The 27,059-nt window shown below is 41.3% G+C and overlaps 1 protein-coding gene across 7 annotated transcripts in view; it reads left to right on the top strand.

Annotated features, from left to right (window-relative positions):
- The window catches only part of eps15l1 (epidermal growth factor receptor pathway substrate 15 like 1), a 249,606-nt gene extending 223,640 nt beyond the window's left edge, over nt 1-25,966 (top strand). For 5 of the 7 annotated variants that reach the window (XM_033046723.1, XM_033046721.1, XM_033046722.1 and 2 more), the window contains one exon: nt 25,006-25,966. In XM_033046723.1, coding sequence (XP_032902614.1) covers nt 25,006-25,152 — 147 coding nt within the window. In that variant the 3' untranslated portion in view covers nt 25,153-25,966. Of the gene's footprint in view, nt 1-10,218; nt 10,261-25,005 lie in introns of all 7 variants that reach the window. The other 2 variants (XM_033046720.1, XM_033046719.1) reach the window with 2 other exon arrangements.
- The last annotated feature ends 1,093 nt before the right edge of the window (nt 25,967-27,059 follow it).

Raw genomic sequence — 27,059 nt, 5'->3', positions numbered from 1 at the left:
CTTTGTGACTTCTTCAAAAACACATCAGATTCGTGAGATACGATTTCCCATGCACAAGGCCACCCTGACTATTCCTAATCTGTCCGTACCTAGCCAAATGCTAATAGATCTTGTCCCTAAGAATCTCCTCTGCCAATTTACCCACCACTGACATCAGGCTCACTGGCCTGCAATTACTTGGCTTGTCCTTGCTGCCTTTCTTAGGGGGGGTGGCAAAAATGAAAATAGAACGGAACTTACCCATGGAGCCGTCGTTCGCCGTTGTGGAAAAGAAGATGGCGATAACAATTCTGGAAAGGCCCCAACTGCGCAAGCAAGGCTGAGGACTCGTCGGCTGCCCTTTGCGACGCCAGTAAAGATGCGCACGGGAGCTCTCCTCCAACTGCGCATGTGCGTTTTAAAAAGTTTTTAAACCTTAATAACCTTTAAAATATACCATTGATCTGAACAAAGCTTGTTTCACTTACAGCACAGGACAATGGTGAGTAAGGTGGGGCAAAAATGGTATATAGATAGATAGATGTCCATGTACTCAGCTACTTGAGATACAATCTGATTTCCACTGTGACTACAAGTGCAGTTGTAGGTAATTTGTGAATTTTAAATGTGATATTTTTAACTATGCGGTTGAGTTTGCAGGCATAGATTGGTTGTTTAAAAAGATGTGATGATGTAATAGAAGGTACAGCTTAAAATCAATTTGAAGAAAACATTAAAATTGATTTGATGTACTAAAATGAAAAAGCATTTGTTGTGTTTGGTTAGTTTCTTTCATGTTGGCTAGCTCAGAAGGAATTGAGAGTTGTGAGAGGTGAATGTTTTCCAGCTGCAGATATTACCCTCAGGAATATAGGGTTGAGGCTGTCCTGTCTACCCTCACGGCCTCGTAGACTTGCTTAACTCCTCCTTTGCATTGTTTCAATACTCTTCCCAACAACCCTACTGACCAACATCCTGCAGGCTTGTGCATCCATTCCCTCACTTGCAGGTTCATGCACCCTGCCTTGCTAGTAAACTCCCTTTCTCCTTTTTCCCCCCTTTCTAATAGGCATAGCTCTCTCCCTTCTCCAAATACTTTGCATGTCCATACTTGTATCCCCTGCCTCCCCTTCCCCTCCAAAAAGTGAAGATTTATTTTCTCCGTAACCAGTATATCAACAGGATAGTTGTGCTTCATTCAGCTACCTTTCTTGGTAGTCATGACAATTTTAAAGGAAGTGCATTTCAAAGTATGTGCAGACTTCTACTGAGCATATGAGACCAACCTAGCTTTAACCAAAGCAAAGGTTGATCCCAGCAAAGTTTTGATCATATCTCGTTTTTGCATACCACATTGAATGTAGGTGCTTCTTTAATCATTCTGAAACTTTCTGAAGTGCACTGCTCCCTTTTGAAAATTGTTGCTAGTTGTTAATTTTAACATATCAAGGTTTCAAAATATGCTCTATTCCCCACTTCCATATTCAATGTTTTTATCTGAGTTCTAAATGGAGATCAAGGTAGATGCAACCTGACCTTTTTTTCTTATTGTTTTATGTATTGGATTCATTACTAAATAGAAATCTACATAAAGGTAATCCATGTAATTGGCCTTGAGGTCTATGAGGGTGCAATTACTTTTCTCCTCTATTTTCCTATGCAGGATGCTTTTTCCAGGAAACCACAGTTTTGGACTCCCTCAGATACCTCAACAATTATGCACAAGAGCACCTTAGTTTCATAGCTGACACCTGGTTCACAGAGCACTTGCATTATTTTGTAGTAAAGAGGTACAATCCAGAAACAAAATAGGTGGGTTTGGCCTCTTGCCTGATATTGCAAGCACCGAGGTCAATATGTGTCCCTCTTGTCATTGCCACTCAAACTGTTGGATAATAGATGTAAGCCAGGACCTAATTTATTCTAATAGGCTCAGCTATTCACAGGAGCTACGAAGGGTGGCACCTCAGCCTACTTTGAAAGATAGTATGTTTCGGGAGGAGAGAGATTTCCTGAGTAAGGTGTTTACAACATAGTGAAATATGGTTTTAGAATTGCTGAGCTGACAGATCAAAGTTAAGATGCTTTGATTTGACATGCGTGAGAGTTCTGCAAATTTAAAAAGCATTGCCTTTTGCATAAAGGGCTTGTTACTTTGGGGTAACCACATTAACTACCTGGAGAACTCTATCTCTGGGTGTGGCAGATTGAGCACAAACAAATCAACACCAAGCTGTTCTTTGTTGTGCTCAATTAGAGATTGACTTTGGTTCTTCACCAATGCATGTTGACCCTGAAACTCTAAATAATGAGTCCACATATGTGCAAAAGTTAAAGTGAAAGACAATCATATGAAACAAGCCTTAATGTGCTTTGGTGAGGTTCCTGGATCAGAAAATCAGATGGGGTTGTTTATAACAACCAACAGATTAACCTCACAGAGTATACACAGCGTAGTTTTAAAAAATGGTTAGAAAGTACAAAAACAAGTTTACTTATTACTGGTGATTTACATTTTTGTAGATTGTTTCTTTTCATCTTTATAAAACAAAAAAAACATGTCAGACTTAGGGGAGGTGGTGTGGGTTTGGGTTAGTGAAAGAGAGGTGATCTGAATCCAGAATTGCTGGTGGGTTGCATTAGAATTAACTGTCAACTGCTTGAGAGAGAAGGGCTCTTCAGATCCATGTGTCTATGGAAAAGCAGCTGGAAGATGAATGATACTGCTTTCCAAGATGCATCTGTTGTTAGGAACTTGTGCATGTGGATTTTTTTTTCAGCTTGGTCTGTGCTCCTGTTAACATGCTGGTTATTGGTTAATCTGATTCTGGTTATTGTTATGTATTTCAATATTTAATGAACTTGTTCTCAATCTTTAAGTAAGGCAACATTTACTTATTATCTACCTAGGATCAACAGAACATTTATCTATTTCTAAAAATAGTAAGGAATGGAAAATAGAGAGAAAAATGAAATGCTAACCCCAATGTGATTCTTCCATATTTGTTACAAGATTGAGTTTCATGTGGCCCGGGTGCTTCTCAAATTCCCATCAGTCTTTCTATCTAATTGTCTCAGGGTCTTGCTGACTCTGAGATCTCAAACGTGCTCTTTTCTAAAAATGTTTCTCGGCCCTTCAATTAAACATCTATAAACGAGAAACCTGAACATGTTATCCTCACCCCAGCAAAGACTATAAGACATTCACATTGTTTTATCCTTGTTCAGAAAATAAGTCACCTTGAGATACAATGTTATTAATATTTTAATGTAATTGTATTTTGTTTGAATTCTGTTACCCATCTTATTTATTGTTTGAACATGACTTTCACAGCAACCCAAAACATTGTGTGTAATACAATTTTGATTGAAATGGTCACTAAATTTCCATATTTCACAGATCCCTTACAACATAGATGAAGATCATTGTGTCAATGCCAAATAATAGAGCACTACCTTTACCCAACTAATTTTCTCTGTAATCTATACTCCCTGTAATCCCAGCAAATCATCCAGATTCTACCACTGCCCTGCACAGCAGGGACAATTTGCATTGGTAAATTAATTTACTAATCTACAGGTTGTTACTATATGGAAGGAAACTTGAGCAGACATGGGAAACTCCATGCAACACTTCACTGAACCTCAGGATTAAAGCTATGATGCAGCAGCTCTGGCAGTGCCATCCTAACTTGGTATGGCTTTCGGTGATCCCAGACTTCTCTTTGAGGTCTTTAATTTTCTTTGCCTTACTTAAAAAATTACTTTGAACTGTACTAATAACAGCTTATTGAAATCCTACCTGATCTGTTAATTTTCCCTTGATTTGTCTTGGGTCTCAGTTCAGTTTACGGTTTGGAGAAGCTGAGTCATGGTACGACACATAGTGGTGTCTTTATCCCCTGGATGTTTGGCAGAATTGTGAAACTAGCTCCTTCGTTTAAAAAAAACTTAACCAAGCCATCATCTCCCTCAGTTGATGTTTCTCCCAGCAACAAGAATGATAAAACTCCAGTTGCTCTATCTCTGGGGTACCATAGATACTTTACCTGCTATTAGGTGACCCACCAGCTGAAAAATTGACAATAACAACTTCTTCCAAAGTTGTTCCAGGGAAATTGTACTACAGAGCAATACTGCTCTTATTGTTGGCGTTAATTTGATTTAATTGCATTGCATTGCCTTCCATCTCTGGGACATGACTTTGAATTCCATTTACACCAATTGGGGAGGAATCTCCTGGTTATGTGTTGTACAGTACAATATTGCACTTAGTTTGTTGTTAAATTTAGCAAATTGATTTTGATCTGGATGCAAGGATAGTGGAAACAGTGAGAGAGGGTTGAATGGGCACAGTGAAAACAATTAAAGTGCTGTGGGGAAAGAGAAGGGAAGAAATGAATGGCTCCTAGATAAGAGGCAGGTATAGACTTGATGGGACAGATGGCTTTCCTCAGTTCCATAATGATTCTTTGTTCTAAATGGTGTTAGGACATTAGCAGGCATTTTTTTGAGTTTGGGCCTGAAACAATTGTTGGCAGGAGATATGAGTTAACCACCACTATTAATGCAAGTTCCCAAAGTATAAGGTCTTCCATTACTAAACAGGAAGGAAACATAGTCCTTTCCCTGTAGGGCACCTGTTGACACGAGCAAGTGAGTTCCACTAATTCCTCCATCTCTTAGCTTTTATTCACATTACATCAGATGTAGGGTTCCAAAATCATAAAACACTCTGTGACAGAAGAATCCATCTCCAGCTCTTCCATTTTGGATCCCTTTACCAAACCTCCTCAAACCTCCGCATGGGTGGCACAGTGGCGCAGCAGTAGAGTTGCTGCCTTGCAACGAATGCAGCGCCGGAGACCCGGGTTCGGATGCTGTCTGTACGGAGTTTGTATGTTCTCTCCGTGATCGCGTGGGATTTCTTCAGTTTCCTTCCACACTACAACAACATACAGGTTTGTAGGTTAATTGGCTTGGTAAATGCAAAAATTGTCCCTAGTGTGTATAGGATAGTGTTAATATGCGGGGATCGCTGGTCGGCGCCGACCCAGTGGGCCGAAGAGCCTGTTTGTATCTCTAAACCAAAATAAATCACTAATTTTCATTCCCCTCCTCCTGGTTCTATCCACCTATTACCTACACATTTCACCTACCGGATCCCCTCCCCCCATCTGGTTTAATCTGCCCGTCATCTCATCGTCTTCCTTACTTATCAGATCCAGCCAGTAGCTTATGTAGTATCACTTATTCTTCTCCAGTAGCCTTCACCTTCACCCTCCCCTCTCTCTACCTGACCCCATCTGCCTTTTTTTCCTTTATCCAACTTCACCTATCACCTTCTCGGTCCGACTAACACCTACTGACCCTGTCTCACCCCTCTCCATCTCCACTTTGTCATGATGCAGGGCCTCAACCTGAAACATCAATTCCTGATGCTGCTCAACCTGCTAAATTCCTCCAGCATTTTCTTTTTCACTCTCAGACTGCATGGTCTTTGCTGGAAATTGCCCAGCTGCAGGGCTGCCAACTCTCACGCGTTGAGCGTGAGAATCACGCCCTCAAGCAAACTCTCACGCCCTCACGCTGATCAGAAATTTATCACGCTCTGTGGTGAGAAATTCTGTGATCAACAAAAATTTCAAAACTCGGATAAACTGCATGGTCCGCGGGTGTTGGAGAGCAGGGGCTGAGGGAGGGATGGAAGCAGCGGGCGGATACAGATGCGGGGAGCCGGGGCTGGTGAGTTTGCGGGGCTGACGAGTATTTGCGCGGCTAGCGAGTCGATCGCTGCAGCTTCGGCCATGGAGCACTCCGGACAGTGCGAGTGTCCCGGGCCGTCGGGGCCGTCGGAAGCGCTGCTGCCGCGAGAGTCTCTGTGCCGTGAAGACAGACTCTCAAAGGGAGGTGGAGAGAGAGAGAGAGAGAGAGAGGAAGGAGACGGGGAGAGAGAGAGGTGGGTGAGAGACAGAGGGGGGGGGGGTGAATGGAGAGAGAGGAGGGAGAGGGGGAACGAGGTAGGGGAGAGGGGGGAGAATGTGGTGGGAGAGGGGGGGAAGAGAGAGGGGTGAGAGGGAAGAGAGATAGGGAGGAGAGGGTAGGAGAGAATGGGAGAAGGGTGGTAAAAGAGAGGAGGGAGAGGGGGAAAGAGAAACGGGGGAAAGAGAGAGATGGGGGGGGGGGTAAAGAGAAAGAGGAGATAGAGACAGAGGAGAAAGAGGGGAGAGGGAGCGAGAGGAGGAAAGAGAGATGAGAGAGAGAGAGGGGGGGAAGAGAGAGGTGAGAGGAGAGACAGAGAGAGGGGAGAGAGAGAGAGGGGAGAGTGTGTGGAGAGGGAGAGATAGAGTGGGAGGGAGAAAGGGAGAGAGAGGGGGGAGCGAGGGGGAGAGAGAGGGGGAGGGAGAGAAGAAAGAGAGGGGAGAAGAGAGGGGAGAGAGAGTTAGGGGAAAGGAGGGAGAGAGGGTACGAGAGAGAGGGGGGGAGAGTGAGGTGGGACGGAGAGAGGGGAAGAGAGGAGAGAGAGGAGGGGAGCGAGAGGGGGGAGAGAGACGGGGGAGAAAGAAGAGAGAGGGAAGGGGAGAGAGTGAGAGTGGGAGACGGGAGAGAGAGGGGTGAGAGGAGAGACAGGGAGAGAGAGGGGAAAGAGAGATGGAGGGGAGAGATAGAGGGGGAGAGAGAGAGTGTATCCTGGAGGACAACCAGTGGCTGCTGGAAGTAAGTACCAAGCACTGGGTAGAAACGGTGGAAGATAGTGGACTTCAAATGGGGGTGGTTGGTGAAAGCATCCTGCTTGCCTGCTAGATTTTCACTTACTGTAACTGCAGGAAAAATGTTCCCGATGTTGGGGGCGTTCAGAACCATGGGTCACAGTTTAAGAATAAAGGGGGGGCCAGTTAGGACTGAGATAGAGGACAAACTTTCTTCACGCAGAGTTGTGAATCTGTGGAATCCTCTGCCACAGAAGGCAGTGCAGGCCAATTCACTGGATGTTTTCAAGAGAGTTAGATTTAGTTCTTGGGGCTAACGACATCAAGGGATATGGGGAAAAAACAGGAAAGTGGTACTGATTTTAGATAAATAGCCATGATCATATTGAATGGCAGTGCTGGCTCAAAGGGCCGATGGCCTATTCCTGCACCTATTTTCTATGTTTCTATGCTTGAGTATATGGCAATAAAACTCGATCACATGATTTTGAAGTATTCATGCATGGTGGAGGTATAATGTAGTCATAGAGTGATACAGTGTGAAAACAGGCCCTTCGGCACAACTTGCCCACATCCGCCAACATGTCCCAGCTATGCTACCTGCTTTTCGTCCATACCTCCAAACCTGTCCTATCCATGTATCAGTCTAACTTTTTCTTAAATGTTGGGATGGGTCCTGCCTCAACTACCTCCTCTGGCAGCTTGTTCCATACACCCATCACCCTTTGTGTGGATAAAGTTACCCCTTAAAAAGTTACCTCTTAAAAATACTTCATACAAAAAACATTGAAATCATACTTCTACAATGCACTAAAACATGATTTTAATACATCAAATTTCAAAAAGTTCCTACCCTTGGAGGGGGGACCCCCTTCTTCCACACCCTCTCCCAACTCGGTTGCTCCACTCCCTCACCGGGTACCCCCAAGGCCAGTGATCAGTGATCGCACAGCCTCCCCCCTTTCAAAAACGCTCCAATCCAATTTAAACCACATATATTGTGTTCAAGTGTAAGTTAAAAGACTTGCTGCAGTATGCACCACATTGCACAATTCCAATGGGAGGGGGACACCTTACTCCCACCTCCCCGCCCCCCCCCCCCCCCCCCCCCCCGGTCGCTATGCTCCCTCGGGCTTGGTCTCTCGCAATTTCTCACTCCCAACTCTCGCCCTGCAGCTGTCAGTTCTCTTATTTGAAAGTACTTCTATAAATTCGAGGAAAAAAATGGTCATTTACATGCATAGCACACAGCATAGCAATCCAATCTTTGAAGGTTTCATAATTACCATTATATATATTTCAGACACTGCCAGCAGAGGCTGCCATTTTGTCTGCCTGCAGACTGAAAGGTTCAGGCCACCCACAGAGATGGCAGCGTGGTCTTTCACTAACCAGTCTGTGTTAAACTTCTCCAGGGATTGTGGGGATATACAGTGGCTAGAAATTTCAAACTTAATGACTTGGAACCAATGGTATGTGAAGGGTTTCTGTATTCGAGTATTGTGGAACCCATCCTGCAATATAAAACTTATTGCATTCATCACGATTCTAGGTTGCAGGCAATATTTCAGAGCTTGATTTCTGTATTTACCCGAGCTGGACAATTGGTTTACTCTTGGACCTCTCTACAGACATGCCTATATGTATGCATTTTTCAAATTGCCCACAAAGTTGGGCATATTTCTAATTAATGCAGTTCCTTCATAGTTTTGAGTCGTATTTTAAACACGGTTACAATATTATTGTTTGTGTTTAATGTATATATATGTGTAGTAACTCAAAGTGTGACACAGTACAAAATACTCTTAAGCTCAAATAGGTTACACTAAAATTCTTGGTAGTTCCACACACATGGAGATTTGTTTAGGGCAAATAACATCACCAAAGCAGAGGATGAGGTCATAAGCAATTAGAAAGAAGGGACGATCAGAGACTGGAGAGAGTTATATATTTGGAGCACATGGTGAGAAGTCAGGATAGACACAAAATGCTAGAGTAACACAGCGGGACAGGCAGCATCTCTGGAGAGAACGAATGAGTGATGTTTTGGGTCAAGACCCTTCTTCAGTCAGGAGATATGCTTAACAATTTCATAATTAATCTAAAAAATAATCTATTGGAACTTTGGTGCATTCTTTGATTGCATGCTCATGTGGACTAGTTGTCGAGTATATTCTGTCGAATTATTAAAGAAAGTGGAAGCTTGTCAATGGAAATCAGAATTAACAAAGGTGTCGGATCAGTGAAAGATAAAACTTTTATACCAACAGTCTGCTAAAATATACTTGCGGTGTCTCTAACTCGAGTTGAGGCAATGAGTGGCCACATCTCAGACAAGAGTAAAGTCATAGAGTGATACAGTGTGGGAACAGGCCCTTCAGCCCAACTCGCCCACACCAGCCAATAATGTCCCAGCTACCCTAGTCCCACTTGCCTGTGCATGGTCCATAACCCTCCAAAGCTGTCCTATCCATGTATCTGTGCAACTGTTTACTAAATGATGGGATAGTCCCAGGGTCAACTACCTCCTCTGGCAGCTTGTTCCGTCCACCCATACATGTTCCACATGTGTGAAAAAGTTACCCCTCGGATTCATATTAAATCTTTTCCACCTCACCTTGAACCAAAGTGCTCTGGTCCTCGATTCCCCTACTCTGGGTCAAATAATCTGTGCATCTACCCTATCTATTTCTCACAAGTCAAGTCAACTTTATTTGTCACATACACCTACAAGATGTACAGTGAAATGAAAGTGGCAATGCCTGCGGGATTGTGCAAAAGAACAGAACAGAACCAGTATTTACATTTGTAAAAAAAAAAGATACAACAGCAATTACGCCCCGGTGAGATCAGAGTTTACAGTCCTGATGGCCTGTGGAAAGAAACTCCGTGTCATCTTCTCTGTTTTCGCAGCATGACGGCGGATGCGCTTGCCTGACTGTAGCAGCTGGAACAGTCCGTTGCTGGGGTGGTAGGGGTCCTTCATGATCTTGCTGGCTCTGGATCTGCACCTCCTGTAGGTGTATAGGTCCTGCAAAGGGGGGGTGTAGTTCCCATGGTGCGTTTGGCCGAACAAACTACTCTCTGCAGAGCCTTCCTATCCTGGCAGAGCTGTTGCCAAACCAGATCGAGATGTTTCCAGTCAGGATACTTTCTACAGCACCAGAGTAGAAGGATTGCAGGATCCTCAGAGACACTCTGAATTTCCTCAGCTGCCTGAGGTGGTAAAGGTGCTGCCTTGCCTTCTTCTCCAGTGCGGCAGTGTGTGTTGTCCATGTCAGATTCTCTGTGATTTGGACTCCCAGGTATTTAAAGCTGCTCACCCTATCCACAGTAGTCCCATTTATCCCCAGTGGCGTGTACGGCCTCGGTTGTTGTGCCCTTCTAAAGTCCACAATCAGCTCCTTAGTTTTAGTGACATTCAAGAGGAGGCTGTTGTTCTGACACCAGAGTGAGACAAAGGGTTGCAGTCTCGTGTGTCCCGCTGGAATCTAATCCTCGCCCTGAGATCATCCATCTTGTTTTCCAGGGACTGGACATTAACAAGAAGAATGCTGGGCAGAGGTGCACGGTAGGCTTGAGTGCTTAGCCTGTTCCGAATTCCCCCCCCCCCCCCCCCCCCCCCCCCCCCCGCTAACCTCGATGTTTTTTCTGACTCTTTCCCGGAGCTGCGCTCCTATTGTTGTTGCCGTGGCTCACTCTTATTCATGGAGTTATCTATTATCTGGAGCCTATTCATGATTTTGTATACCTCGACAAGATCTCCCCTTATCCTCCTACGCTACATGGAATAAAGAACCAGCCTACTCAACCTCTCCCTATAGCTCATGCCCTCTAGTCCTGGCAACATCCTCGTAAATCTTTCTGAACCTTTTCAAACTTGACAATATCTTTCATATAACATGGTGCCCAGAACTGAATACAATATTCTAAATGCGGTCTCACCAACGTCTGATACAACTGCAACATGACCTCCAGTGGCTACAACATGCAAGTAGCCAGCCTATTGTCTGAGATGTCCTCATTTGTTAGGGAACAGAGGTTCCCCTCTTCTATCTGATGTCTCCTCTGAATCCTGCATCTCCGCTCTTATTTCCCCTACCCCCAATCACAACAGGGACAGAGTCCCCCTAGTCCTTACCTTTCACTCCATCAGCTGTTAAATACAGCACGTAATCCACTGAAATTTATGCCACCTCCAATGGGATCCCACCATTAGTCACATCTTCCCATTTCTACCCCTTTCACTTTCCGCAGAGACCGTTCTGAATGAATCAATGAATGAATTATACTGTATTGTCACATTTGACATGTCACAGTGATATACCCAAAGTATGAAAAGAGTCACCACATGAAGGGCGCCGACAAAGTTACAAGTATTCCACTTTAACACAAACCATTCTTAACACATTCCAGGCTGGGTCCTCCATTGTTCTCCCTCTCGATGGGCCCCCCACGCTGGATCCCCCTTTGTTCTCCAACTTGGTGTGTCCGCAACTCCCTGGTTCACTCATCCCTCCCACCTAAACCACCCTCTCCCTAGGTACATTCCCCTGCAACCGCAGGAGATGCGGTCCCTACACCTCCCCCCTCATCGGGGGAACCCGACAGTCCTTATCGGAGGAGCAGCACCTAATATTCCGCTTGGGCAGTCTGCACCCCAGTGGCCTGAACATTGATCGCTCCAATTTCCGGTAGCCCTTGCTGTCTCCTCCCCTTCTCAGCTCTCCCTCAGCCCTCTGGCTCCCCCTCTTCCTTTCTTCTTCCCACCCCCCCCCACCCTGCATCAGTCTGAAGAAGGGTTTCTGCCCGAAACGTTGCCTATTTCCTTCGCTCCATAGATGCTGCCTCACCCGCTGAGTTTCTTCAGCATTTGTGTCTACCTTCGATTTTCCAGCATATGTAGTTCCTTCTTGAACAGTCCTTTCAGGTGAGGCAGAGGTTCACTTGCACCTCCTTAAACCTCATCTCATGTATCCGTTGTTCTCGGTGTGAATTCCTATATATTGACAAAACCAAGCGCAGACCGGGCGATCGTTTCGTTGAACACCTACAATCAGTCCACCTTGATCTACGCATCTCCCGGTTGCCAAACATTATAACTCTCCAATCCATTCTGTCCTGGGCCTCCTCCAATGTAAGAGTGAGGCCACATGCAAAATGGAGGAGAAGCACCTCATATTTCGCTTGTGCAGCTTACAACCCAGCGGTATGATTATTAATTTCTCTACTTTCAAGTAACCCTTACATTCCCTCTCTCTCCATCCCTCCCCCACCCCAGTCGTCTTGCTAGTTTCACTGTTCGTATTCCTTCATTATCACCTCTGCCAACAATGGACCATTGTGAGCTCTACCTTTTCTGAGTCACCGGTGCCGGGTCTGATTTGTTCTGTACCTTTTCACACCTTTAGTTTCCCTCTTCCCTGACTCTCAGTCTGAAGAAGAGTCTCAACCTGAAACGTCACATTTTCCTTTTCTGCAGAGATGCTACCTGACCCATTAAGTTATTCCAGCATTTTGTGTCTATTTTCGATGATATGAAAGACCTGGCCATTGAATGTATGTCAGTATTGTAGAAATGCCGTAAATCATCAGACTTGGGCTGGAAGTGGTTATAAGACCATTCCTGTGTGCCCATAAAGATTATCTGTAAAAGATAATCATTTAGTATTAATCAACACTCGCACAAGGTGGTTACAACAAAACTGCTGGTCTGAAGGTCAGGGACCATCATATACACACAACAGAGGAATATCTTTGTCTTATATATATTTGTCTCTCATAGCTTACACCATCTCTTGTTCAACAACTTATGCAGAGCAATTTGGAATGAAGCTCAATTTTACTTCTCAATACCACTCAAATGAGGAAGCAGATAGAACAGTTAGCACGGCAAAGGAGGTTTTGAAGATTATGCTGTGGAACGGCAATATGTCAAAGCCACATTTCCTCTCAGCTATCCACATTCCAATCTTGCGGCCGTAACTCAAAACTCAGTGAAGAAGTTGACACAAGGAGAAGAGGTTTAGTCTGAATTATAGATCTAATATACTGACACCTCCCAGAAGATCAGATATACAAGATGGTTTATTGTGGAAATAATGGAGTTGTATGGTTAAATAATTATCTCGTGAAAATTGGTGAGAAACTCAAGGATGCACGTAGACCTCTTGTGCCTCTGTACAATGCAGAGAGTGTGGCCAAGAAGGCTGTGTGGTCAAAGTTATTCCAGTTGTTCAAAGCTTTCAACGAAATAGAGATGTTTGAAAGCTTGAAGTTTTAAGGAGTAAATGTCATAAGTTCATAAATTATAGGAGCAGAATTAGATGATTTGTCCCATCAAGTCTTTTATGCCATTCAATCATGGTAGATTTACCTATCTATCTCAACCCCATTCTGCTGCCTTCTTCACGCACCCCCTGACAGCCGTACTAATCAAGAATCTGTCAATCTCCGCCTTAAAATCACCAGCAACTTGTCCTGGACCAGCCACATTAAAGCAATGACCAAGAAACCACACCGACGCTTCTACTTCCTTAAACATGTCCCCAATTCTCAAAACTTCTACAGATGCACCGTAAGAAGCATTTTATCAGGATGCATCACAGCATGGTTTGACAACAGCGCTACCCAAGACCGCAAGAAATTGCAGAGAATTGTGGATGTAGCCCAGACCATCACGCAAACTAACCTCCATTCAATTGACTCCATCTACACTTCACGCTGCCTCGGCAAGGCCACCAACATAATCAAGGATGATTGCCACCAAGCAAACTCCCTCTTCTCCTCCCTCCCATCAGGCAAGAGGTGCAGAAGTGTGAAGACGCATCCCTCCAGATTCAGGAACAGCTCCTTCCCAGCTGCTATAAGGGAACTGAACCATCCTATCACCAACTAGAGAGCAGTCCTGATCTATCACCTAACTCATTGGAGACCCTCAGACTATCTTAAATCAGACTTTACTGGACTTGTTCTTGCAGTAAACGTTATTCCCTTCATCCTATATCTGTACCCTGTGGTCAACTTGATTGTAATAATGTATAGTCTTTCCGCTGACTGGATCGCATGCAACAAAAAAACTTTTAATTGCACCTCAATACACGTGCCAATTAAGTAAACTAAACTACATTTTACAGTTTTTCATTTAGAAATCCTGAGGACAGTCAACATAAGCTAACAATCATTGGATTCAGTGATGGATGATACAACATCTGGCAATATCCTGAGTTCAACAAAAGTAACATAAGAAACATTGCCCCTAACCCATTGCAATAAATGTCTGTAAAATGTGCAACTACAATAAAATTCTGATAAATTAGCATTCTTCCAATTTTCATGGAGCTGGATTAGCAGATTTTCCACACATGATTTTATTTCCATTAACTTTTAAGTCACGTTTTTGATGTTACATAGTAATAAAATTAATTTTCCTGTAAACTAGTAAGTTTAAGGAGAGAATGGAAAACAGGGCTCAGTGAAGCTTGGGAACTAGATCCCTGCTGAGCAAAGGGGTGTGTGGCAAACAGTTCCTGGTATGTCATATGCTGAACTATCGGAATTTCTGAATTGTCCAATGGCGGATTACCAGACTTTTATTTTATGTTAGAGCCAGTTGATATGGTTTTTTAAAAAAGGAATTGGACAGTATTTGTTAGAAACAATAATTCATATTTTAAAGCTGTCTTCCCTTTTACGAGTTGGGTCACATGACTGACCCATCACTATGCTGCAATGTCGTGCAATGTTACAAAGCAGGCTGGGAAGGCCTCTTGAAGTCTTGAACTGCCCAAGTCTTTTGAGCTAGTGTTTCATTTATATTAGTCTGCACATTTTATAGGGACTGTGAAGAATGCACCGATCACACTTTTCACACAATTTGAAGCTATCAGTGGTGGTCATTGTGTTGGTGCAAAGATGAAAGAACACTGATGGCATCATACATAGTTTGAGGTTTTGGACTTCTTTCCGTTACTTTTGCCGAAAAGCAGAAGATGATTTCAGTAAGATGTCTTTTGTTTCTCCTGGTATTCTTCACTGAGGAAGGTTATGTGTTGATGTGCAGAGAGCTTTTCCTTCTTTAATGAGCAAAACTCTAACAAAGTTGGTCCATTTCACTTCCTGATAACAAGATTCATCAAGGGAAGGTTTGGGCAATCGCTCTTTTCTCTTTCACTGTGAAGTTCTGACAAAGCTTTTTTCTTCCATGGTGCTGCCTTATCTGCGGAATCATTTTTGTATTTTTAACTTGTATGCTTTAATTCCTTTTCTTATAATATATCACTTATGATGATGTGTTTGCTGCTCTCAGTCCCTGTAATTGTGATACATTTCCTGTTGGTATCTGGAGGTCAAACCAATTATGATATGAAAAATCCATTGATTATTACGCTCTTTCTTCTCTGATCATTAAAAACACATTCAGCCTGTCTATAAAACACTGAGAATCTATCACTTTCTTCCATTGTAGAAAATAAATATCCTATTATTCTTTATATCATGGAGCTGACCTCTGCTCTTAGCTCTCATAAAGGAATTTGGGTGCACATATGTGAGACTTGTGCATGAAATAGAATGAAGTCATATAACTCAAGCTATTTTATGTTTTTCCAAATCTGTTCAAAGGGTTGTATTCTACCTCTCATGGGAAAGCGTGATTTTTGTTTAGAGTGATACAGTGTGGAAACAGGCCCTTCGGCCCAACTTTCCCCACATGTGTTGTGCCAACACGTCAACATGTCCCAGCTACACTAGTCCCATCTGCCAGTATTTGGTCAATTTCCTTCCAAACCTGTCCCATCCATGTAATTGCTTCTTAAATGTTGGGATAGTCCCTGCCTCAACTACCTCCTCTGACAGCTTGTTCCATACATCCAACACCTTCTGTGTGAAAAAGTTACTGCTCAGATTCCTATTAAATCTTTTCCCCTTTACCTTAAACGTATGTCCTCTGGTCCTCAATTCACCTACTCTGGGCAAGAGACTGTGCATCTACCCGATCTATTCCTCCCAAGATCTTATACACCTCTATAAGATCATCCATCATCCTCCTGCGCTCCAAGGAATAGAGTCCCAGCGTACTCAACCTCTCCCTATAGCTCAGAGCCTCTAGTCCTGGCAACATCCTCGTAAATCTTTTTTGTACCCTTTCCAGCTTGACAACATCTTTCCTATAACATGGTACCCATAACTGAACACAATACTCTAAATGTGGCCTCACCAACATCTTATACAACTAACATAACCTCCCTACTTCTATATTCAATACTCCAACAGCCAATGTGCCAAAAGCCTTTTTGACCAACCGATCTACCTGCGACTACACCTCAGGGAGCTCTGCACCTGCAGTCCTAGATCCTTCTGCTCTACAACACTACCCAGAGCCCTAACATTCACTATGTAGGTCCTGCGTATGTTAGACTTCCCAAAATGCAACACCTCACATTTTTCTGCATTAAATTCCATCAACCATTCCTCAGCCCACTTGGCCAATTGATCAAGCTCCTACTGCAATTGCCACAACCATCTTCACAATCTGCTAGACCACCCACTTTTGTATCATCTGCAAACTTGCTAATCTTGCCGTGTATGTTCTCATCCAAATCATTGATATTGATGACAAACAGTAACGGGCCCAGCACTGAACCCTGAGGCACACCACTAGTCACAGACCTCTAGTCCGAAAAGCAACGTTCCACCATCACCCTCTGCTTCCATCCATGAAGCCAATTTTCTATCTATTCAGCTATATCTCCTGGGATCCCATGCGATCTAACATTCCAGAGCAGCCTATCATGAACCTTATCAAATGCTTTACTGAAATCCACATATACAACATCTACTGTTCTGCCCTCATCGACCTTTTTGGTCACATCTACAAAAAACTCAATCAGATTTGTAAGACACGACCTCTCACGTGTCTTACACCAAACTGACTATCCCTAATCAGCCCTTGTCTGTCTAAATGCCTGTATATCCTATCCCTCAGAATATCCTCTAATAACTTTCCAACTACAGATGTTAAGTTCACTGGCCGAGAGTACCCATCATTTTCCTTGCAGCCCTTCTTGAATAAAGTCACAACATTTGCCATCCTTCAGTCTTCCGGCACCTCTCTTGTATTTAAAGACGACTCGTAAATTTCAACCAGGGCTCCCGCAAATTCCTCTCTGGATTTTCATAATGTCCTTATGGTCTGATCAGGACCTGGAGATTTGTCTACCTTCATACACGATTGTACTTTTAACACCTCAGTTTGTATGTGCAAATTGCATGTCTTTCAGTAAGCAAGGATATTCGTGCAAGACTCAGCCCTGCCCTATACTAGTATTCTGATTCTTTCAGTCATTTAACTATGAGTGTTGCCTTTCAGTTGACAACGTGCTGCAAACAACCAATTACAGCTGATCTACAGTTTCTGCAAACGGCAAACATGATTGAAGTTGAACAATTTAAAATACATTTTATGTTCCATGCTTCAGTTTTTGAAAGTTTTGTGGAAATAAATAATTCATCATTAACTATTATTAAAACTATTATTACTTTGTCAGACTGCCCTTCATTCAGCCCATCCATTTTAGGGCTCCAGTCCAAAAGCACAATGGTCATTATTACATCAGTGATGCTGCAAAGATCCTCTCTACCATTTGATGCTTGGTTCCACTTTCTAAAGACTACACAGTCAATCAGCAGCTGTAGAAATAACTGCATGCCATGTGAAGACATTTGGTCCAATTATATTAAGAATAACCCAGGGTTAGAATAAAATAACTCTCAATTAGCTCCCCCATGGACCTACAGAGCAGTGCGACATTAAAACACAATAGTCAAAAGATCCCAAGTTCAGTCAGAGTACCAGGATAATTTGGATTGCTGTACTTGGGACTTGGAGCTAAACATTGGCCAAGGGTCTGATCCTGAACACTGAGCCTTGGTTGAAAGTCACTGTGGGTGAGAACACAAATGTTCTTGGTTGCTCTGTTTTCTGTGAGGGGGTCAAGTTATCTCAAAGTATGTACTGTCTAAGTTCAAACATGAAAAAAAGAGAATTTGGGCAGGTACCTGGAAAACTTAATTTGCCAAGATTTGATTCAACTAAAGAAAATTGAAGGAAAATATTGTTAGCTGCATGATTTTGGAATGCAATTGGATTGATTTTCTTTGTTTATCTTGTAGAGCACGTTCAATTAAATGGATTATTATTTCTGTCAAATTATCTATATGAAATCTGGTGTTTACCTAGATTATTGGCTCAGCTACTTATTGGATATGTTTGTTGAGACATCTCATGTCTGCCAAGTGGCATTCATTTTGTTTGCTTGGTTTTCTGACTCTTCCTATTTCCCAGAAGCTACATTAACCATCCTTGGAATCCCAAGATTCCAAGATGACACAGCAGTCCAGGGAAACAGCAATCCTGTATCCACGCCTGACAACCTCTTGAGAATTTTGTTAAAATTCTATTTATCCAACTTTGTTTTTATGTAAACCATTTCTGTCTAATGTTTGAAATTCACGATTTTCCAGTTCAATTAGCCTTCTGTTTATCGATACATAGTACATTTAACTCAACTGCATGTGAGCTACAAGACTAGTTACATGCATTCCGTGTTAAAATTCCAATTGATAGATTTCATATTGAAACCTATCATCCTGAAATCCAATCGTTTCCTTAAATTCAATGAAATGAAAAGTTCTTTACATGCCAACTTGAATGATGTGGCAAGTTTTAACAGAGATTCAATCGTGATCTCACCAGAGCAAAAAACTCTTGAGATCATGGGAAGCAGTAGAAATTTGGCATTAAAGTCCAAAGCATAGCTCCAAAAATGTAAACATTTTAAACTTCACATTAATAAATAAATATTACTTGTCAGAATATTTGACGTCTAAGCATTTTCTTGCGCAACAGCAGCAGTTTTTTGTTTTACGGAATTTTCACGGGATTTTGAACAATATCTTGTCTAAGTAATTAGATACAATGCAATACTCTGACAGTTTTAGAAAATTTCCTAACGTTTGGAAATTCAGTGTTCAAATTTCCTAACGTTTGGAAATTCAGCATTGTTTACAGCAGTAAAAAAAAATCTGGATCACCTGTCACATCAAATGTGAACAGGAACAGGAGTGGGTAATTTGACATCATAAGTTTGTTCTGCCATTAAATTAGATCATGTCTCATTTCTTTGCTCACTAAATTTACCATCTTGGTGGCATATTTATCAATGCGCCCAGTGAATAAAAATCTGTTGAAGATGTATCACCTTCCAATTCCATCTTAATCATCCCATGTAAGATACAGATAAAAGTTTGCCCATCTGGAATTTCACAAACTGGCATGCTGCAGTAATTGACAGATTAGAGGGAGTGGCAGGTCCAGTGATGGGATCGTACTGATGGAATTAGATGGGTTAGATGAGGGGTAGGCCATTTAGAACGGAGATAAAGAAAAACTTTTTCACCCAGAGTTGTGAATCTGTGGAATTCTCTGCCTCAGAAGGCAGTGAAGGCCAATTCTTTGGATGCTTTCAAGAGAGAGTTAGATAGTTAGATCTTAAAGATTGCGGAGTCAAGGGATATGGGGAGAAGGCAGGAACGGGGTACTGATTGTGGATGATCAGCCATGATCACAGTGAATGGCGGTGCTGGCTCGAAGGGCCGAATGGCACCTATTGTCTATTGTCTATTGAGACAGCACTGAAAGACAACTGTGGAAGATGGAGGGGACAGCATTGGGCCAACATTAGATTAAACTCCATCTGTTGCATAGGACACATGCATTTACTGTATGTCACAAAAGTTATTAAGATACTGGTATGTGTGGCTTTTAATATTTGGATTAAATGGCAAAGGATGCCTTCCTTCAGTAAAAACTTTCTACAAAATTTTTATTTTTAAAATAATCTGGATTTTTAAAATATATTTTTAAGAAACATTGACTTAAAGGGAGGAAACATACACAGATTTTAATTTCAAGATAATGTATGTTTTAAAATATTAAATTTTTGTCATTGTGATCATATACCTGGAATCATTTTATCTCGGCTCTTTCAAATATGCTGATAATTTAAAAAATAAAAAATCAGTTGAAAGTATGTCCCCTTCTTTCTAACTCAGGAAATATGCACAAACAAAACTGAGCATGGGGAATTCATAGTTTGGGAAGCATCCAACTCTTGAACGGAAGAGCTTGTATTTTATAATTTGGATTTATCCTGTTTGAATTTCATGAGGCTAGATGTTGAGAACAAGCTGCTCCCTGTGCTACACATACATTAAAAAAAATGCCTCAAAATCAAAAGGCATAGTTATCCTTCCCTCAAATATTTTAGGAAGTAAACAAATACAAAATGTATACAACTTTTACGCGTGCATTTGTTATTATTATAAGAAATTATTGTTAATTGAAAAGTTTGCTTGACCCATTGTAACCATGATTTCAATACTTTTGGAAATGTATGTGTTCATTTCTTATTCCTCTCTACCCCACTGAGACACATCTAATTTATTTATTTCAATCATAGCAACAAATAAATAAATGACACAGGAGGAAACCATTATATCTAAAATAAAAACAATATAGATTATTCCCCTTTCAAGTTGATGGTACAGCTTTCTTGGCCCTGGCATATCAATTAGATATGCTCCTGGTATATCTAGTTTTTCAGAGTGTCATGAAAATCTCTGCTCCACTAGCAATTCAGATCATAGATTTCAGACCACCACCAAACCTTGGTAGATTTCAATTACGTTAACCTCTCTGATCCTTCTATTAATAACCTTAAATCGATGCCACTTATTGACAACGAAATAGCTATTACAGTACTACTTGTTCAACATATGTAGACCCCTCAATGTTTTGTACATCTCTTCAGTTCCAAAGTAAATAATTCCAGATTAGCCAGTCTCCTCATAACAAAAATTCTTCTGCCCCTGCAATGCCTCTGTAAAACTCCCACACCGCTCACCAGTGCTTTCATATTTAAGTTTAAAAATACTCAAAACGCTTCCACAGCTATTTCTCCCTTCCACCATCTCCCTGTGCAGGTCACCCTGAGCACTTCAACTCCCCCTCCCATTCCCAATCCGACCTCTCTGTCCTGGGTCTCCTCCATTGCCAGAGTGAGCAACAGCGGAAATTGGAGGAACAGCACCTCATATTCCGTCTGGGGTCCTTGCGCCCTTATGGCATCAACATTGAATTCCCCCAATTTGGCTAGCCTGTGCTGTCCCCTCCCCTTCCTTCACCCTCTAGCTGTCTCCTCCCACCCTCCCATCCGCCCGCCCTCGGGCTCCTCCTCCTCCCTTTTTCCTTCTTTCTTTCCCCACCCCCCATCAGTCTGAAGAAGGGTTTCGGCCCGAAACGTCGCCTATTTCCTTCGCTCCATAGATGCTGCTGCACCCGCTGAGTTCCTCCAGCAATTTTGTGTACCCTGACTACTGTTGGGCTCTCATCTACTGAAGCACACTGCCTGCCCAGCTGGCTGTCGTCAAGTGAGTCCAGGTGTGGAGTGAATCCACTCCTCATGCAATGCTCCACTTGCACTTATGAACCTGGCTCTTACCTGATGGAGGCTGTCTATAATACAATTCCATTGGTTCAGCCAGCATTCCCACGGTTGACCTTAAATTCTGAATAGCTCAGTGTCATACCTGAGAATATGTCGACCTTCAGAACTATTAATTTCTTCATTTCTACATGAAACTTATTTTATGTCATTCCTATTTTCTACCCTGATTTCTATCCGGTCAGAAAGAATGAAAATCAAAAAAATTGCTGTTGCTGGAAATCTGAAATCTGGAAACACTCAACAGGTGAGGCAGCATCTGTGAAAAGAGAAATAGAGGTAATATTTCATATCCTAAACTCGTTGTCAGAACTGGGAAAAAGAAAACAAGTATTTAGTTAAGATGTAGAATGTGGTTATGAGGAGAGTTTGGCTAGCCTGGAAGTTTTTCCTTTGGATTCAAAGACACTGAAGAGAATTTCAATTGAGGTCCATAAAACTTGTTCTCTCTCTTTCTGTCTTGAGTTTTTTCTGGTTTTATTATAGACCTTGCAAAATGTCTCAAAAGTTCTGTTGTCTAGAATAAAGCTTTGGGTTCCTTTGGACTTCTTAGGATTCTGTATTCCCTTGTTATCCTTATTGGTAACTATTATTTCATTGTTATCACATGTACCGTGATACAGTGAAAAACTTTGTGTACTATCCAGTTAAATCAAATTATGCTATATATGAGTACAATCAGGCCATACACAAATACAACAGGCAGTGTAAAAAAAAATACCAGAGTGCAGAATATAGAATACAGCATATTAGTTACAATACCATATCCAAGAGTTCTATATCCCAGAGAACAGTTTCCTCTGGGAAGTATCAGGTCTTTGAATGGCCTTGAATGAAGAAAAATCCTAAAACTAGTCAAATTTCAAGTTGTGAATGGGGTTTGTACTCTTGACGTTTGTAACCATTCACTGTACAACTAGCGTTGTGGTGACGTAACAGTTATCATTTTAGCATTGAACATATTTTGGCTGGTTGTAACTATCTGGTATGGGAGTCATGGTTGTTTGTTATTGTGAGATAAGGCCATGTGACCACAGTTTAGTGTGGTAACACACAACGCCGTTAGGTTCCGATGGTGGCAGCGTGCTAAGCCACGCCGCATATTGAGGGTTGTGTGTGTTACTGTTGGAGGACCAACACCCATTTAAGCAAAGTCTTAAACCAATACAAATTAATATTTTGATCACTCATTGGTCCACACCAATAACGATAATTTCCCTAATCGTGCAGACTTAGCCACCACTCACAATCCGGGTTGAAGAACGCTGCTTCCTCATAATAAATTGGTTCTGCAATATGTTAAATTAAATGATTTTGTTGGGATCCAAGTAGTGCAGTCCAGTCGGGATGTTTGGCTGAAAGGGAGGGGCTGCAATCTAGGTCTCTCTTCCAGCAATCTGTAAGCAATCTGTCGAGTTTTGCACATGTTCTTGCTTCAAATTCAAGCCAAACTTTTCTTCTCCCATCACATCTGACTTAAATATGCAGATGTATTTTTTTTAAACATTATGTAGTGCATGACCTCCCTCATGGGGTTTCCATGTTTACAGCAATTTTAAATTTGTGGGGAAAGGAACTGAGTTTTCATTTTTGCTGAAGGGAGTATTAAAAACAGAATCTTTGTTCCACTATGAATAATGAAGGTTTATATGTGCTCTCTGATATCAACCCTGACAGTTTAATTGAAATGATATTTGGCTACTTTGATTTTATTCATTCATTAGCCAAAGTTTTACCTGTACCTTCTCAGTGTGTTGTGAAAAAAACTGTCTGTTGCTTAGGGGAATTATCTTTACACTACGCAGAGAATGATTAGAGATGAGTACATCTTTTCTTGATCACTAGAGATTGTCATTGCATTTGTGCCTTAAAATTGTTTTTTGTGCCACAGCAGTTCAAAACTGTGATAGCGTGGTGTATAATTGACCATTTTACTTTTTTTCTAACTTTAACATTCAGAAGAGAGCTAGCTTTTATGTTGTACATTTCATAGATTCATGGTATCTCAAAGTGCTTTCTGATGGAGGATAATCATGTTAGTGATGGAAGTTGAGAATTAAATGTTAGCCAGAACATGAGATGACCTCGCCTTCTTTGGTATCATTTTCATCAGATCATTGTCATCAGAAAGACAGCACCTCTACCAGTATAGTGACGAATTAACCTAGATAACGTGCTCTGTTTTCTTGACTGAAGTTTGAATCCATGCCTGGAAAATAGAATAACACTTAAGGGAATGAAGCAAATGTAGAGTAGCTATCTGTTGGGAGATTGTTCTTAGTTACTACAGTTAAACTTGTTTCCTTACTTGAAGATGGTTACGACCATGACATCTGCAAGGTTCCTTGGTATAGCTTCTCTTCCCAGATGTTGTCAGTGACTGAAGTTCTTCACTATTGAGTATTAGGATTCCGGTGAAGATACTGCCTGAGGCCATAATTATATTTTGAATTCAGCTATGGCTTTTCAATCTTGAACACGAGGACATGATCTCAAAATATGGGAGGAACCGTTGAAAACTGAGATGAGGAAACATTTCTTGCGTGAAAGGTTTGAGCCTCCAAATTTGCTGCGGAGGCTGAATCCTTCAATATATTTCAAATTCAGCCTGACAGAATTGAATCATCACGGGAATTAATGGTTATGGGGAAAGTATGGGAAAGTACACAGCAAAAGTAGATGAGGAAAATTAGATCAGTCGTGATCTTATCGAATGGTGGAGCAGAACACTAGGAGCCATATGGTCTACTCCTATTCCTAAAGTTACTTGAGGCATCAGATGGTTAGTAACGTAAGACCAGTGTACCGGTTCTTTCACTTCTTTTAAGCAAAAGTATGAATCTGAAAAAGGAAAGTTGTAAGAAGATATAATTGCTGAGATGAAAGTCACAAATTGAACGTTAAGTGAGAATTCCTGTTCTTTAGCCCAGCCATCAGTTCACTGGATCAGTAAACTGGGGTCGGTTTTGTTTATTGTTTTCAATTTCATTGTTCTGGGGCCGATGCATATGACAATTAAACATTGTTGCCTCTTACATGTATATGAAAAATAAGTGATTATAAATATAGATAAATATTTGATTAGGACAGAATTAGGTAAAAGTATAAGAAAGGCTAATGGAATATGTTGCTGCTAACCAAAAATGTTAAGTGGAAAATAGAGAAAAAAAAATTAAAACGCCGTTTAGTGCCTATCATGACAGAAGAAAATCTCTAAATAATTTAAAGCGGAATCACAGGAGCAAAATATAAAATGTGGAATGAGCACTTTTGTACACTGAGTTCAAGAATGTTTCAATGGTCCTAAAGCTTTGTTAAATAGATTAGGAAACAGATCTATAGGCCTTAATCATTTGGGCATTGAACTGTGGTTATTTGGCTGGTTTGGTAGAGCTAGTTTAAGAGCTGATTGTAGACCTGCAAAATGGGATAGATTATTAACATAATTGACTGTAATTGCCAATATAATGCAGCATGATTTTATGCATTTGCTTGGACCTGTCTTTTTATTTCATGTGAATGAGATACAGAAGTCCACAGAATAACACTTGATAGTGTATGCAAGTGTTGTTAGTGTACAGTGAATTCTCATGCTTCTATCGTACTTTGAATCTATTATAGGTGTTTATCACACAGGTGGTTACTGATCCCTCCATCTTGGTTGGGAGTATGTTGGGTGGGTGCTTGTTATATTATAATGAAACACATTAAAGATGCATTAATGCTTTCCCTATTTATGTTTTTCTTTCCAGTTTGGTAATGAAGAGGAGCAGCTGGAATGGGCAAAAAGGGAGAGTGAAAGAGCAGAACGTGAAAGATTAGAGCGGTTACACAGGCAAGAACAAGAAGATCTAGAGCTTGCCATAGCACTCAGCAAAGCAGAAATGTCAGATGTGTAAATAGTGCCATGGCCCATTCAATCAAAAGCATGCGAGCTGCAAGACAAAGGGCAGAAGAAATGGGAAGGGCAGAGGAAATGATTGGACACTGGGTGTTCTGAATGTACTGGATAGTAACTGGCTCAAAACCCCACTACTCTAAATGGCACTGAATCAATTACATGGACTCCACTGGAGATGCAGAATGTGATGATGCGCAGCGAATGTACCGTGTAATTCAAAAGGAGAGCAAATCCTTTATTATTCTCAGTGAATCAGCAATTTCAGCTGCGTTCATGCACATGAAAGACTTGAAAGCTTTGATGCTGATGCTAACTTTACTTGCGATATTGAAGAGAAAAAAGCCAAACCCCTCCCACACTCTTTCCCAAAGGAAACTTATATAATATATATGTATAAACTGCCCAGTTTGTTATTCTTTTTGTGTCCAAAATGCCTAGTGGTATTTTCGCAGACTTTAAATGTACAGTGTCCCATTTCATGTTTTATATTAACCCTCCCACACCTTTCCATCAAACATGCCTTAGTGTTACTGCGCGACTGCAGTAAACTAAAAGCCCTGGACAGGAATCACCCTGTTCCAGTGCAGCTTATTAACCTGCAAAGACTTGTACATTATGTCAGTTATACTTGTCTGATACACTGTTGTGTTATTGGAAAAAATATCCAATTTACTTAATTGCACATTTCTTTTCTTTAATATAATAAATGTGAGGAGACATTCCTGTACAACTGGATAATTCAGTGAACTCCCTGAAGTTTCACTTTTTTTTTCTGATTGTAGCATAATGAAAATGTGTGCAGAGTAACCCAAGTTCTCTCATTGTCATGTGTATTCTTCTGGTGCATCATATGAATGTGCAGATTATTTTTCTTCAGTACTATACCTAATCAAGTGATATGCCTAGAATTCTGAGCCCTTTGCAAAGAGAACAAAAGGAACCTGAATATAGTAGAGACTGAAACACTTTGATAATCATGAGAAATGGGATGGCATTACTTTTAAACGGTGCACAACTGGAATGAAACACTTTTCAGAATCAGGTACTGCCTGTTGTTTAACAAGTTTTCTAAATATAATGCTTCCAATACAGAAAGTTGCCTTTTCCCTACCTATTTTAGCCTTGTACTAAAGTCTTCTTTATTGTTTGACGTATTGGCAATGAGTTCTTGCCTGATATCTGCACTCTATTACACGATCAAAACTGTTTTCTTTTGCATTTTTTATATATTTTCCATTGTGTTGTATGATGTAAGAGTAATGAATAAGGTTTAAAAAACAGCTACAAAGATTCTAAATACTCCACTGTGATATAAATATTACCTAATGTTGTTGGTTAATCCTTAACTGTCCTTTTCTATTAGTAGATCCCAGCAATTCAGTAGCTGAACTATCAAAGTCCCTGTTAATAGTATCCACAACTGAGTCATATGTTGAATGTTGTTATCAGGTCTTAACACATTAAGATCAGCCTACTAACATTGGGAGTACATCAGGGGCCATTTCTGTACACTGAGTTAGACAGCCACACAGCAGATGTTTTAAAAGTTTGCTTGACATGTCCTACAATGCTTTGAGGTGCAGACGTTGCTTCAAGGTTAAATGTTGATATGAAAAATGTGTATGCCTTTACTTAATATCGACTGAAGTTTCTTGTGTAATGCTATTTGTCAATTTAGAACCTTACTGATTATTGCACATATCAGTAAATATTCTCACCAGACATGGCTGGTTTTGGCAGGATTAAGATTTCATGGGTGAAATTCTTTCACAGTCCATATATGCTGTGCAGAGATTTCCATATCTTTGACATCACATTGAGGACCATTCATATCAAAACCTGTATAAATTGAGTAAAAACTGTATATTTACTCCTCCTTGATATTGTGTGTCACTTCTGCAATAG

The sequence above is a fragment of the Amblyraja radiata genome, chromosome 29, assembly GCF_010909765.2.
Source record: "Amblyraja radiata isolate CabotCenter1 chromosome 29, sAmbRad1.1.pri, whole genome shotgun sequence".
Classification (NCBI taxonomy): Eukaryota; Metazoa; Chordata; class Chondrichthyes; order Rajiformes; family Rajidae; genus Amblyraja; species Amblyraja radiata.
Note: the sequence above shows the minus strand (reverse complement) of the source record. Positions and strands in the feature narration are given on the sequence as shown.